At 47.5% G+C, this 12,721-nt stretch overlaps 1 protein-coding gene across 2 annotated transcripts in view; it reads left to right on the top strand.

The window, feature by feature from the left end:
• The first annotated feature begins 8,061 nt into the window (after positions 1–8,061).
• The window catches only part of FAM193A (family with sequence similarity 193 member A), a 77,632-nt gene continuing 72,972 nt past the window's right edge, over positions 8,062–12,721 (top strand). Inside the window, exon 1 of one of the 2 annotated variants that reach the window (XM_083833006.1) lies at positions 8,062–8,739. In XM_083833006.1, the coding sequence (XP_083689132.1) occupies positions 8,461–8,739 (279 nt within the window). In that variant the 5' untranslated portion in view covers positions 8,062–8,460. The remainder of the gene's footprint in view (positions 8,740–12,721) is intronic. The other variant, XM_083833005.1, reaches the window with a different exon arrangement.

Raw genomic sequence — 12,721 nt, 5'->3', positions numbered from 1 at the left:
AAGGAAGACGATGTTCTACCCCCTGCAGGGTCAGCTCTTAGCTTGTAAATAAAGCTATATTCTCATTCTTCATCAAGTAAATTCCCTTTCTCTGGCAGTTGCACACCCTTGGAGTGATGCCAGCGTAATCTGAATGTGACTTGCCCTTTGGGGAATTTCCTTTAATATTTTCTCTTATAGGGATGAGAGAAGCTCAGAATTATGACACCCTGTATTCATGTAAATACCATGAAATGGTTGTTTACAGTGAGCTGTGCAATAGTCCAGCAAAAAGCCCCACTGTGCTCACGATGGGAAGGGTTTAGAATAACAGGTAGCTCTGAAAGGACCTGCAGCCAAAACCTAGATGTATTTATACTTGCTGCTACGAGATTTCTGGTGCTCAGCATCTTTGGGGATCACGTCATTATATTAACTGCTCAAGTTTTCTGAAGATTGAAAGGCACAGTCTGGACCCTAGGAGACAACATGGAAATGAGTCAACAATCCAGGGGCAAGCCCAGTCAGTTCCGATAATCTCATCAAGCAAACTAAATATTTAAGTTGAAGCACAGACACTTATTGTGGTGAGGATTTCAATTTGGACTGGAATTTCACAGCTGGTTTTGGTATCTTTGATCTTGAACCAAACTCTAGTCCCCAGATGCCCCAGGCTTTGAGGAACCTCAGAGAAGCCATCTCCGAATCCTGGTCTTCACTGAAATATGCTGCTCTTTGGCAGTGGAAATAAAGTTTCCCATGGGTTTGGACTCTGCATTCCTTCCCTTCCCCTCCCAGCTCTCTCATTTCCTCCCCGCCTGGCCGGGCGAGCGGCAGCATCTTTTATGCCGTGCTTGAAGTTACGCATGGGCAGACTGGCCGGCGGGTTCTTGCCTCTCGTTACAGATAAGAGACTGGAAGTGTTTTTCCCCTTTGTGGGGCTACCCGGGGACATGCAAGTTAATGTCTGCCTAAAACTTGTCAGATGGCATAACTGGGGGATCTCTGTGTCTGTCAAGTGGGATTGAAAGTGATAGGTGGATTAAAAAAAAACTTAGCTGGTCACTGAGAAAATGTGACAGCATAGGTGTTGGTTTCCTTTGAACACTGTCACTGAAGCAGAATCTCGGTTATAGAAATCAACTTTTCCAGCTTATCTCTTTTTTAATGTTTAAACGGGTTTGTTCTGCATCTGAGACCTTCGATCTGAACACAGGATGAGTCTACCAAATGGTGTTGGGTCATTCAGATTATCCTTGTGTCAGAAGCAAAACCAGCAAAACTTCATTTGGGAGCTTTGTCCCCAACTGTCCTCTAGCCAAAGCATCATGGTTTGGTGCTAGGTGTCTGCAGCACAGCCTGGGGTGCAAAGAAGACAGGCTCATGGGGATCTGAATCCACTCCTGTGAAGAAGCGAGAGGCTTTCAAGGGACCTCCTCTCTCTGACTCTGCTCAGGATGCGGATGGAAAGAAGGGCTGGCCCATCACAGAAGACCTGGGGAAGAGAGAGGCAGAGATGGAGAACTCAAAACACCCCGGACTGTTGGCTTCTTCATGGTTCCTGCCAGTGTGAGCAAGGCACAGCGCCGTGCCATAACAACCAGTGCCTTGCCATAGCTTCAAAACCCTCCAAAACCAAAGCCTGAAGCGAGTGCCCTGTTTGCTCCTGCCGGGCTGCCCACACGAAGGGCAGGCCTCCTACCAGTTCTGCCCACCCCAAGAGCTACGAGCCCTGCTCCTGGCTGAGCCCCACGACGCTGGCGCCAGCACTGAGTCCCGACGGCCTGCATTTGGTCCGTGTGTCGCCTTCCCGGCCTGCTCCCCCTCAGCGCCGTGCCCAGGACGGGGAGTGCCCTCGCTTGGCCGGCCTCCCTCCAGAGGGCATCGAACCAGTGGGCAAGCTGTCCAAATGTGAAATGAAGATTCAAGCAGTGACCCTGGGCTTCCTGAGGGCAGCAGCGCGTAACGCTCCCGGCCTTGCACCACCGACACCGCTGTTTCCAGGCAAGGCCGTATCCAGCAGAGCCTGAGCTGCAGAAGAGCTGTTAATCCTTCAAAGGAGAGTAATTTGTGCCCTCAGTTAAACTTTCCTGTGACAATATGTTCTCCATTACCCAGGATTTTTAAGGCTGGATCTCGAGACCTTCTGGAAAAATACGTTGTCACTCAGCAACAAATCTGGGGACATCCTGATAATAAAGGAAAATTTAAGAAGGTGGGCAGATAAATTGTTCTTTTCTAGGCTTAAATTCTATGCCTGTAGCATCCTAGGGTTCTCCGCTTCCTTCATCCAGCTGGGACAGACAAAAGACGCTGCCTGGGACTGCTGCTAGTTCCCTGGTGTCGTGCTGGTGGGGAGATGTCCCATCCAGTGATCCCTCTCTCCTGCCACCAGAGAAAGGTGGCGTGAGCACCCAAACCCCCTCATTCTGCTACTCTGGGTTCAACCGCCCCACAAATGGCAGCCAAAATTCATTAACTTGATTGCTCAGAGCTGGCAGCAGTTTGGAGAAGAAGGAAAGAGAAACAAGAAAATGTTATCCCTCATCTCTGCTGGGTTTCTCGGGCACAGAGTGGAAACCTGGGTGATCCATGAGCTCTGCTGAGCATCCTCATGTTATGAGATCTGCTGAGCATCCTCATGTTATGAGATCTGCTGTCACAACCACAACTCTCCTGTATCTTACCTCAGCGATAGGGAAAAATAAATTCTGTGGGATATTTTGAGGAAACAGCTGATAGAAGAGCGACGAGATACTGTTTTTTTCCCCTATGGTAATAAATTTAAAAGCCAAAGAAGCAGAAAGATAAGCCATAGGAAAGATTCTCAGGCTTCACTGTTCATTTTGATAATGTTAAAAAGCTCGAGATCAACGAGAGCAAAAGCAGAATGTGCTTCCATCAGCAAAATTTACAATGAAATTAGATGTCTGCTTTATGTGTTAATGGCTGCCAAGAAGTATGCTCTGATCTTTCAGCTGTCATACTCTTGCTTAAAAATGACGGATGGATTCAGCATCTTCCAAAAGGTGAAATGAGAGGGTCAAAAGAGCCCTGAGATCTTTTCTGCAGGAGGAGCTGGATCCAGTTGAAACACTACGTGAACAATTCTGCCCTGACAGGGACTGGCACCGGAACCAACCCCAAAGGTTGGCACTGCTCTCAGGCACCGGCTGCCAGTGCTTAATTTAAGGATTACTGGCAACCTGCGAGGGATGGAGGCAGAAAGAGAAGGCGAGCAGCCTCAGTTGTGTCCTTCAGAGGAGCGGAGAGGCTGGGCACAGGGCTGCCTGGACGGGTAGGGCTGCAAACTGCAAGCAAGGAAATGCAGCTATGTTTTCCCACTGCGCTGGGACTCTGTGGGTAAAGCAGATTGCACTATGGAAATATCCTTTTCACTCCATCAGCTCACCAGCAGAGCTCTGACTGCGTAGGTTAACACCTGCGCTGAAAGGTGGAAATTGGATTTTCTTCTGAAAACCTAGCTGGGAGAGTAAACTTCATTCCCTGCACACTTCATTGTAAGGGCTCAGGGGCAGGCTCGTCCAAGCTGCTCCACTTCATTTTGAACTGCTGCGGGTATTGCTGGTGGGAGATCCTCCGTCTGCGTGCCAGCAGCCTGCAGGCACACCGTGCCCCGCGTGCAGGTAGCGCTTATGATTTTTGTTAGGATAAGCTGGAATTGTACAGCCTTAGCTGCTGTCTTTGCACTGATGTGCAAAACATTTCCTTGTAACTAAAAGGCAAAAATATCTTGTCATGGAAAGGTGTACAACCTTTCTGTACGAAAAATGTCAGCTCGCGCAGAGCAGCATCACCTGACATATTTCAATAGCCTGAATTAAGCCATGCCTCATAAAATGCAGGAGATGTGTCAAAAGCTATCCTTCAGAACAGGCTGAAAGAGTACTCCAAGGAAGAGAAAAAGGTTGAGAATCAAATTTTGGGAAAAAGTTGCTGAATGCAGTTGACATACACGTTCCAGTAGTATTCTTATGGTAAGAAACAGAGCTCTCTTCAGTTTATTTACTGAGGTATTCAGGAGAAAAAGATAATTTGCTTGCTTTTGTGTTTCTGTGTTTATTATTTATAAATTCAGCATAACACAGAAGTCTTTCAGCGCTGGCACTGTGAACAAGCACCCAGAAATCACACATCTTCTTGGCTACACCAGGTATGAAATCCAGGTTCCCCTGGGATGTTGTTTTCTACGGCAGATACTCAAACAAATCTTTCTGCAAGACCTCTGTGCTTACAGGTTTAACGAACACGTTGTTTAAGGGCGAGTGAAGATTGTCCAGAAAGAAAAAGCCAATAACCATAAAGCCACAAAGGTCATAAAGCTAATGAAATAAAATTTTATTACACAGCAGGTGAGATTCCCTTTATTCTGCTCTAAACTTTCTCTGCATTAGATAGTTTTCTCAGCTGAGGCATCTGGCTGTGAAACAAATTCCAGAGGAGATTAGGTGAAACTGAATTTGGCCTTCTGAAGAAAAAAATGCAGTCTTTTGCTTTACTGAAAGCCCTGCTAGAAGAATGGCATTGCTTGCATCATCTTTCAGTTCAGTCCCACCATGCAACAAAAAAAACCCTCCCTCTACCAAAGCCAATAAGTCTATAACCTCTCCCCCAAAGTTATTCTTGCTTTAGAAAGGAGGCAGTGCCTAGGAGTCTATGAAGGCCCTCGAGGAATTTGTTTTCAACATCCCTAGTACGCAGAAGGAGCTCAGATGCTCTTGTATCGTGCATGAGAATTGGAGGTATGCTGATTAAATGGCACCCAGGATGCTGCAATGCTGCTTCAGTGATCTGTGTGCTGGTTTGCAATCATGGTGCTGTCCCCGGAGACACACAGAGCTCTTCTGTGAGACCTCGGGGACTTCCAGGTGCTCTACCAAAAAGTGCTGGGATGTGAGTTCAGCATGTTGACACAGAGAGGGTCTCTCACCATGACGATGATCCTTATGATGTGACAAAGTGCCTGAGCTCCATATTTTCCAGTTGTTATTTATTTATTTATTTATTTATGTGTAAATACATGCGTCCCTATGCCCACAAATGTGCACTCTCCTGTACAGAAGCCTTTTAGAAAAATGGAATTGCTATTAAAATGACCCCTTGTTGGAAAGCAAAGACAAAATAGTGCTCGTTGCAGAATAATTACATTGACAAATTGCTTGAGTTGTATAACGTTAATTTCAGTGCAGCGCCCCACGTCCTCAGTAAAACTGTACCAGTATGGGGGAAACAGAGAAAAAACAGGCCACAAAAGTAAGTTTTGGAAAGGTAAATAAAACAATAGTTCAGTGAATGGGGGTAATTCAAGGATGGTGGAAAACAGAAGGACAACTTTAACTCTTCTTGGAGCTGCCGTGCAGCAAGTTGCTCCTTTGACTTATTACTGCATGAAATACATAATTTACAACCACTTGAAATCAAAGAAACCATAAATTTTACCCTCCCTGGCACAGAGCCTATTTTTTCAAGAACAGTAATGATTAGCAGAGCACCTATTTTTTAATTGTAGTTATAACAAGAGTTCAGTGGTATGGGTTCCTTACGTCATTGTGAGTGCAAGAGGAGACCAGCACAAATATTCCAGTGAGGCGGTAAAACCATACTGAGTTATCCCAGACCCCTTGGCATTGTGAATGCGGAACTTGAAGGTAACTGTGACCTGCAGGACTCTCCACAGAGCCTTTTATTGACTTTATGCTTCACAGATAAAACCACAACGCTACTGAAACTCGGCTGGTTCAAAGGAAGGCCATCTGAATGCACTGCAGCATTCTGCACTGTTTATGCAGTGAGTTTTTATAAATGTTGTTCCTGGAAAACTTGAAAAACTTCAGGAGTATAAATGATTTTTCCCCCAAAAGGATATTGAAGTGTAATGCCATTCTTTAAATTAACAATGAGGTAAATGAAAGTTAGTTTGTTCAAATGACTGGCTTTATTTTTCTAGGGATGAGGTGGAGCATTTTAAATAATTTGATTCAAGTGAGGGCAAGAATCTTGGTTGTAAGTCTTTGCAGCAGGCAAATTAATTTCCTTTTCCTTTCGCTCCAGTTCATACCAATGTTCAAATCCACCACCAAGCTGGCAAGTTCATTTCTAAAACAACCTACTGGCTCAGCAGCTAATTGTAAGTTAAAAATAAGGTGTGGTAGCTGAGTGCTGTTCAAAGCCATAAAAGTACTTCATTTTCCCCAGCACTAGTATTTACTTGCAGATTTAAAAAAAAAAAAAAGACCCTGGCCTCGACAGTTTATTAAGACTTTGTGTCCTGCACTGCAAATTGTCTTTAATGCTGAAAACTGAATTTAAAAAATCTTATGGATGACCCTTATTTTCTGAAAAGTAAAAGGAAAACATTTATGTTTCTATAACGAGAGCATTGGAATTAAACATTGTGATGCCAGACTAAGCAGTATTACTTTAGCTGCTGTACAGTTGAGTGATTTTACTATAATAGTTTCTCATAATAATGTTTTTTATCTGTAGCACATAGGGGATAGAGAGACTGACAGAGCTGTAATCTTTCTTTCAGAAGCATGGTGTTAGATGAGCAGGGGCCAAATGAAAATACAATTCTGAAAGGAAGATAAAGCTGGCCTTTATAAGATTAAAATAAGACATGTCAGCCTTTCAAGTGAAAGATATGCGCTCTGAAAATAACACCATGTATTAAGAAGAGATGTTACATGGAGTAAAATTTGAGTTTACAGGACAAGGCCTGGAATTTATTTGTTCCTGGCAAGATGCTGCACACAATCGTGTGAGTTCTGTGTAAGCCTACGGTTGTCTCTGCTGTTTCTTGTTGGTACAGCCCCGTGCGCGCTGTGTTGAATGTGTTCATGAAGGCTAGCGCCCTGCCCCAAAAAACTCACCGTTTATTAGACCACATAACGAAAAAACATGTTCTCCTGGTTTCACAGCTGCCTGCGTGTACCTGCAAAGCTCCTTCATGCGTATCAGGGCAAACTAAGCCTGGAACAGCTTCAGCATGGATGGTGGCTATGACTGGAGCTGCCAGCACTCGTCAGGATGCACTGGAATAAGTGCTTTCTTCCATTTCCCTTCCCAAGCTCCAGAGCCGTCTTTTCTGTGACCTGTAAACGTTTTATGGGCATTGTGTCTTTCAGCCAAGCAGCTGTCCAGCCGTGCTGCGTGGCTGCAGTGAATGGAAGGAAAATATTCCGGTGTCTCCGAGCTATAGCCAGATCCACCACCGCTACCACACAGGCCATCAAAATCTTAACAACTCGATGAGATTTTTACACTGCAGTCAATCATCGCCAGGTTTCATGACCCCACCTATAACTTTACGTCAGGCCATCACATCAGATCAAAGCAGCGCGCTGGAGCATTTTGTCTTTTCCACGTCCATCTGTGCGACCGCACGTTGTGCCACCAGGGCAAAACAATCGCAGGAAATGCTGCTGGCCGATGGCTTATGATGCACCGGGGGGGTTATGTGGCAGTTTATGGCGGGGGGATGTACGTGGGAGTTAATGCCGTGAGGTGAAGGGATTCTCCTGCGGCTTAGCAGGAGAAAGGGACAGCAGGGCTTGAGGCCGGTGGTGAGGAAGAGGAGCTCTGGGCTGTGAGGTGATGCCATGGGTTGGGTTGGCCACATTGTGCGGCAGGCCTGCTCTCCTTGCCACCCGGCCCCGTGAAGAGCAGGGCGCCATGCCACCAGCCCACGGGGCTCAACCTCCATCTTGAGCCTCCCCCCGGGGACTCGATGCCTCCCTGCGCCCACAGCCTGCACACATCGGGGGCAAAACGTGGCTTCCCCGTGACTCTTTATTGAGGGGACGTGGTCAGCGGTGTCGTTTGACCGCGCCTTTGTGGTGCTTGTGCGAACGCGGAGCGCGGGAGGCGGCCGCCATTGCCTGCGGCGAGCCCGCGGCTCGGCCCCGCTCCCCTCACGGCGCGGAGCCCCTCGCGCCTCGGCCCCTGTGGGAGCGGCCGGCGGCCGCGTCCCCTTTAAGGCGCGGGGGCGCGCGTCACGTGGTGCTCGCCGGCTTCTGGGCGGCGGTGTAGTCCCTTGACCGGGGTGGCAACGTCGGCCGGCGGGGCTAACGGCGGCGGGCGGGACTACAGCTCCCAGCGCGCCCCGCGGCGGCGGGTGACATCAGCGGCCGCGCCCAGCCCGCTCCCGCGGTGCACGCCGGGACTTGTAGTCCTTTACCCGAAGAGACAGAAGGAAACGGCGGGAGCGAGAACTCGTCTTCCCGGCGTGCCCCGCGGGGCGGGTTCCCGTCAGCGCCAGGGGGAGCCCCGCGACGTAAAGGGGGATCACTTTCCCCTTGTGTCCGCCATATTGGACGGTAACTCCGCTCCGCGGCGCCGGGGCCGAGGCAGCCCCGTGGCCGTGACAGGCGCCGCGCCCCGCTCCTCGCCGCCCCCCTCCCGCCCCCCTCCCTCCCTCCTCCGCCTCCTCCTCCTCCTCGCCGCCCGCTGCCAGGCGCCATGAGCCCGGCCGACGCCAAGCGCGGAGCCAAGCGGCGGAAGAACAAGCGGGGCGGCGGCCTCGGCAGCACCGGCGGGCCGGGGCCGGGCGGCGGCGGGGGAGCCGGCGGCTTGGGCAAAGCCGGGGCCGGGGCCTCAGCACCGGCAGCGGGAGCGGCGGCGGCGGCAGCGGGAGCGGCCCCCGTGCGGGCCGCCAGCCAGGCGGCGGCCGCCTCGCCGAGCGCCGGGGGCGGCCTCCTGCCGGCACCGCCCGCCGCTAACGGAGCGCCGGGGGGCGAGGTGAGGAGGGGGCGGCCGCGAGGGGCGGCCTGAGGGGCCGGGGGGGGGCCGTAAGGGGGCGTGGGGAACCCCCTCCCCCCCTTTTTTATGAAGGGGGGGGATTTGGGGACCCCCCCCTCAGAAGGTGGGCGGTGGTCCCGAAGGGTTTGGGGGGGCGGTGCCCGGTGTCGTCGTCCCCCCCCCTTTTCTTCTCCCCCGCCGTGGGGGGCTTCGCCTCAGGCCCCTCCTTCACGGAGGAGCCGGGAGGGAAAGCGGCCGCGGGGGGGAGAGCCGGCCGCCCCTCGGCATCCAGCATCAAACGGGGGAAATCCGTCAGGAGCGCGTTGGGTGGGTCACTGGGCCTTTCTTCCGAGGCACTGCCGAAGGATTAAGCCTTGAGCAAGGTGTCCTGCTAGCTCGGGTGACAAAAGAGTAAATAAGTTCATGCGCTTTTCTCCCGTAAAGGTTACCTCATGTTTTTTTTTTTTATCCGCACGAAGGTTGCGTTTAGGTGTCGTATTTACAGAAGGATTTCCTGCTGACAGCATCTTCAGGCTTCCCTGTGTGTCGTGCAGCCTGCTCTGCCTCCTCTCTTGCTCTCATAAACTTGTGGTGCATGTGAGGGGAGCAGAAGAAATGGCTCTTCTGTTACAGGGTGGTTAAAACACTGTGATGTACCGAATGCTGGTTTTGGTGTCAGCGTTATTTTGTGTTTTGCTGGTCGACAAGCCATTTGGTATTTGTAGATTAACTTGTTTTTTCTTTAACGCTCGTCTTTTTGGGCTATCGTATTTAGTTACCTGAAGCCCGCAGTGGTTTAGAGGAACCGTTTTTGTATGTCTCCTAACCTGATGCTTATTTCAGGTGTAATTTCTGTTTCGGACAGTACCACTTCTATGACTTAGATATCCAGAAGAATGATGTGCGTAATGGTGAAGAGATGGGCAAGCTATTTGTAACTTTGCCAATCATCACTGAACTCTGCTCTGGGTAAACCTCGTGCAGGAAGATGCTTCTTGTTTTCTTTTACATCTTAGACGGCAAGTTCTTGCAGGCACAAGCTCCTAGGTATTGCTGGAATAAACATGGTAATGCAAGGGGAACAAAATGAGCAGTGGAGCGATAGGCAGAATGCTTCACTGCTGTGATTCGAAGAGCAAAGGCTTCACTGTCCCTGATAGTTTGATCTCTTTCTATCTTGTGGTTAGGTGTAGGCCAGGACTTTGGTTGGAAACTGATTGTACTGGATCAGATCTTTTTCTGAAATTCCTCTTTTAAGGGCAGCATCACTTCTAAATTTTCTGCTTCATATTTCTTCTTCCTTTTAGACTAGGCAGTTCTTAATAAAATTTCTTAGTCTTCAGGGGTCTTCACTTGGAGAGTATATCTACCAAGTTAAATGCCGTATTTCAGCACTAGATTTCTAGGAAAATAGATTGATATATTACTTGTAGCAATATGGTATTTGTACTCTTTCAAGTATGCACAACATATAATTTGAACACGTTGTAACTTTGTCTTAGTTGATTTCTTTTGCTTGTACTCTAAGACGTGTATGCAATTTATCAAATGTTTGTGTTTTACTTGTTAGCATGGTACATGTGATTCGGAAGACTGATGGACGGACAGGGACTTAACAGATCTATCAGATCAATTAGTTAAGCGTAGAATAAACCAGTGATGGGTTTCTCATTAAATGAAACAGTAAGTGCTAGAGGTGGGTTATAATGAGGGTAGATAAATCCCCAGTGCTCAGTTTCCAAAAGGGAAATGCTTGAACTCAGAGATGCTCCTTTCAAGTTGATGCTGCTTCCTCCCTCCATGCTGGATTCCGTGACCTCTTCCTTGACACTTTCAATACCTCACCAGTGGTTGTGGCAAGAAGTTGCCAGTAGTGAACAAGATTAAGATTTTGTCTTTGAAAAAAGTTAAATGCTAAAACATCATTAAATGACTGTTAGGTGCTTGAAAACGTGCTGTCCTTAATGGCCGGTAATTCACCAGTTAGGGGTACGTGGTCAAAACAAGGCTGCGTTCTGTGACTGAAAGACTGCCATATGTTGCTTCTGGATGGAGTTGAGAAAGAAAACTGTGTATTTTACATGACTGATCACTTCTAAATTAGGTGCGATGTTTGTTTTGGCTGCATGGAGAGTAAGCAACACGCTAATAGCTGTAAGTAGTACCCAGACTTGCTTTACTTTCACCTTGCTCAGAATATTCTGAAGTTCCTGTTAGTGGGTAAGAGAATGCAGCAGCCAGTTCTCTGCTGGACAAATGTCTTTGAAAGTACACATATATAAAATTATTAATAAAAAGGCACAATTTCTAATTTCCAGTGGTGTTTTCTAGTTGTTAGCATGCTTTGTTTCCATCTTTCATCACTTCCCTGATATTATGGCATCCATGCTGGATGTTCTGGGCATGTTCTTCTGTTGAAGTTTCTTTAAATGCTTCTTCCAGAACTTGTCTGAAGTACAGAATGAAATGAGAGGCTTGAGAAATGACACTGTGTGTGTTCTGCATTCTTGTCTGTCAGTAATTTTCAGGATAAGGTACGCATTCAGTACATTTTATGGAATGGCTTGAACAGAGTTATAAAATGGCTTTATTTATGGTTGGAACTAAAAGCGCATGTGCCAGTATTAAAATTCGAGCTGAGACTGTTACAGCTAACAAATATATTTTAATTGAGGCTTTTATGTGTCTTATCTGGAATATTATTTTTAAGACTGTAGGCTAAATTCTGCATTAGAGTACATGCAACGTCTTGTTGTGGGCTGCAAGTGGGCAACTCCTAATGGAATCTTCCTGGAAGCTATGTTGCCCCGTGCACATGCTTTAAAGCATCAGAATTCATCCTGTACAGCGCTCTCAGATGCTTAGAGTGATAGGGAAGTTCAGGATGCGACGGCGGTGTTTTCAGTGCAAGGGAGTATCTCAGTTTTGGAAACCTGTAGCTATGTCTAATTAACCTGGAACTGAAAACCAAGTCACTCGTTTCTGTGCGGCGCTCCTGCAAGACGGCCCTGGGAGCTGTATTTCCTCTCCTTACAGAACTGTTAGTAGCAGTGTCATGGAGTGAGGAGTTGAGTATCCTATGGATAACAACGATTTGTAATGAGAAAAGTGAAATATTTTGAGAGTTTATGTATATATTTAAACAGACCGCTGCCTGTTTTTGTTTTTAATTCAGTAATGCATTGCATTTACTTGCCACTTTAGCTCTCTGGCTGGTGCTTGGATCATAACCAACTGCATCTTACAGCACCAGTCCCTATCAACAGCTGCACAACCCAGGGTTATGCCGTAGGAGAGCTGGCAGTTCCTTAGCGTGCCCAGGTACTTGGGAGCGAAGGGCTGGGGCTCCGTGGCTGACCAGTCGCTGTAGGTTATCGAGGTGAATAATTCAGTAGCCATTTTACAATGCTCTCGCTTCCATTTCTCCAAGTATCATTTATATCAGTAAATTGTAGCAATGTATTAAACCTTCTTGCATTTGAGAGCTGTTGATTTTTAGAATTTCCATGAGCTGTTCCACCGGACTATTCCTTTATTTATAAGATGGGTTTCCTAAATAGATATTCTATTCATGGCAGACCATACGTTGCCACCCTGTAGGCCATTTTTTCTCAGCAGCTTTGTAGTTCAGTGCTCCAGTTGATTGCACTTCACCGATATCTATGCTTGATTTGTTGGAGATTTTTCTTCTCTCTTCACCCCTCCATGATCCAAACATTCAAAAGAAATAGCATATAAAAGATGAGCTTTGTCACGAACTCAGGAGTTCAACAAATACCTAGCTTTTGTACATAGGTAACAAAGAAGGCAAATAAACTTTAGCCATTTTTTATCAACGCTCAGGTAAACCTGGTAATTCTAATAAAATAATATTGTAACCTCGAGTTGAGGGAATGGGTAATTCTAAAAATTCATGATACTTTAGGAAAAAGAAGTCTTTTGATAGTCCAGGAGCACGCTTCTTCCTCTAACTAAATGCAAT

The sequence above is a fragment of the Anser anser genome, assembly GCF_964211835.1.
Source record: "Anser anser genome assembly, chromosome: 4".
NCBI lineage: Eukaryota > Metazoa > Chordata > Aves > Anseriformes > Anatidae > Anser > Anser anser.
Note: the sequence above shows the minus strand (reverse complement) of the source record. Positions and strands in the feature narration are given on the sequence as shown.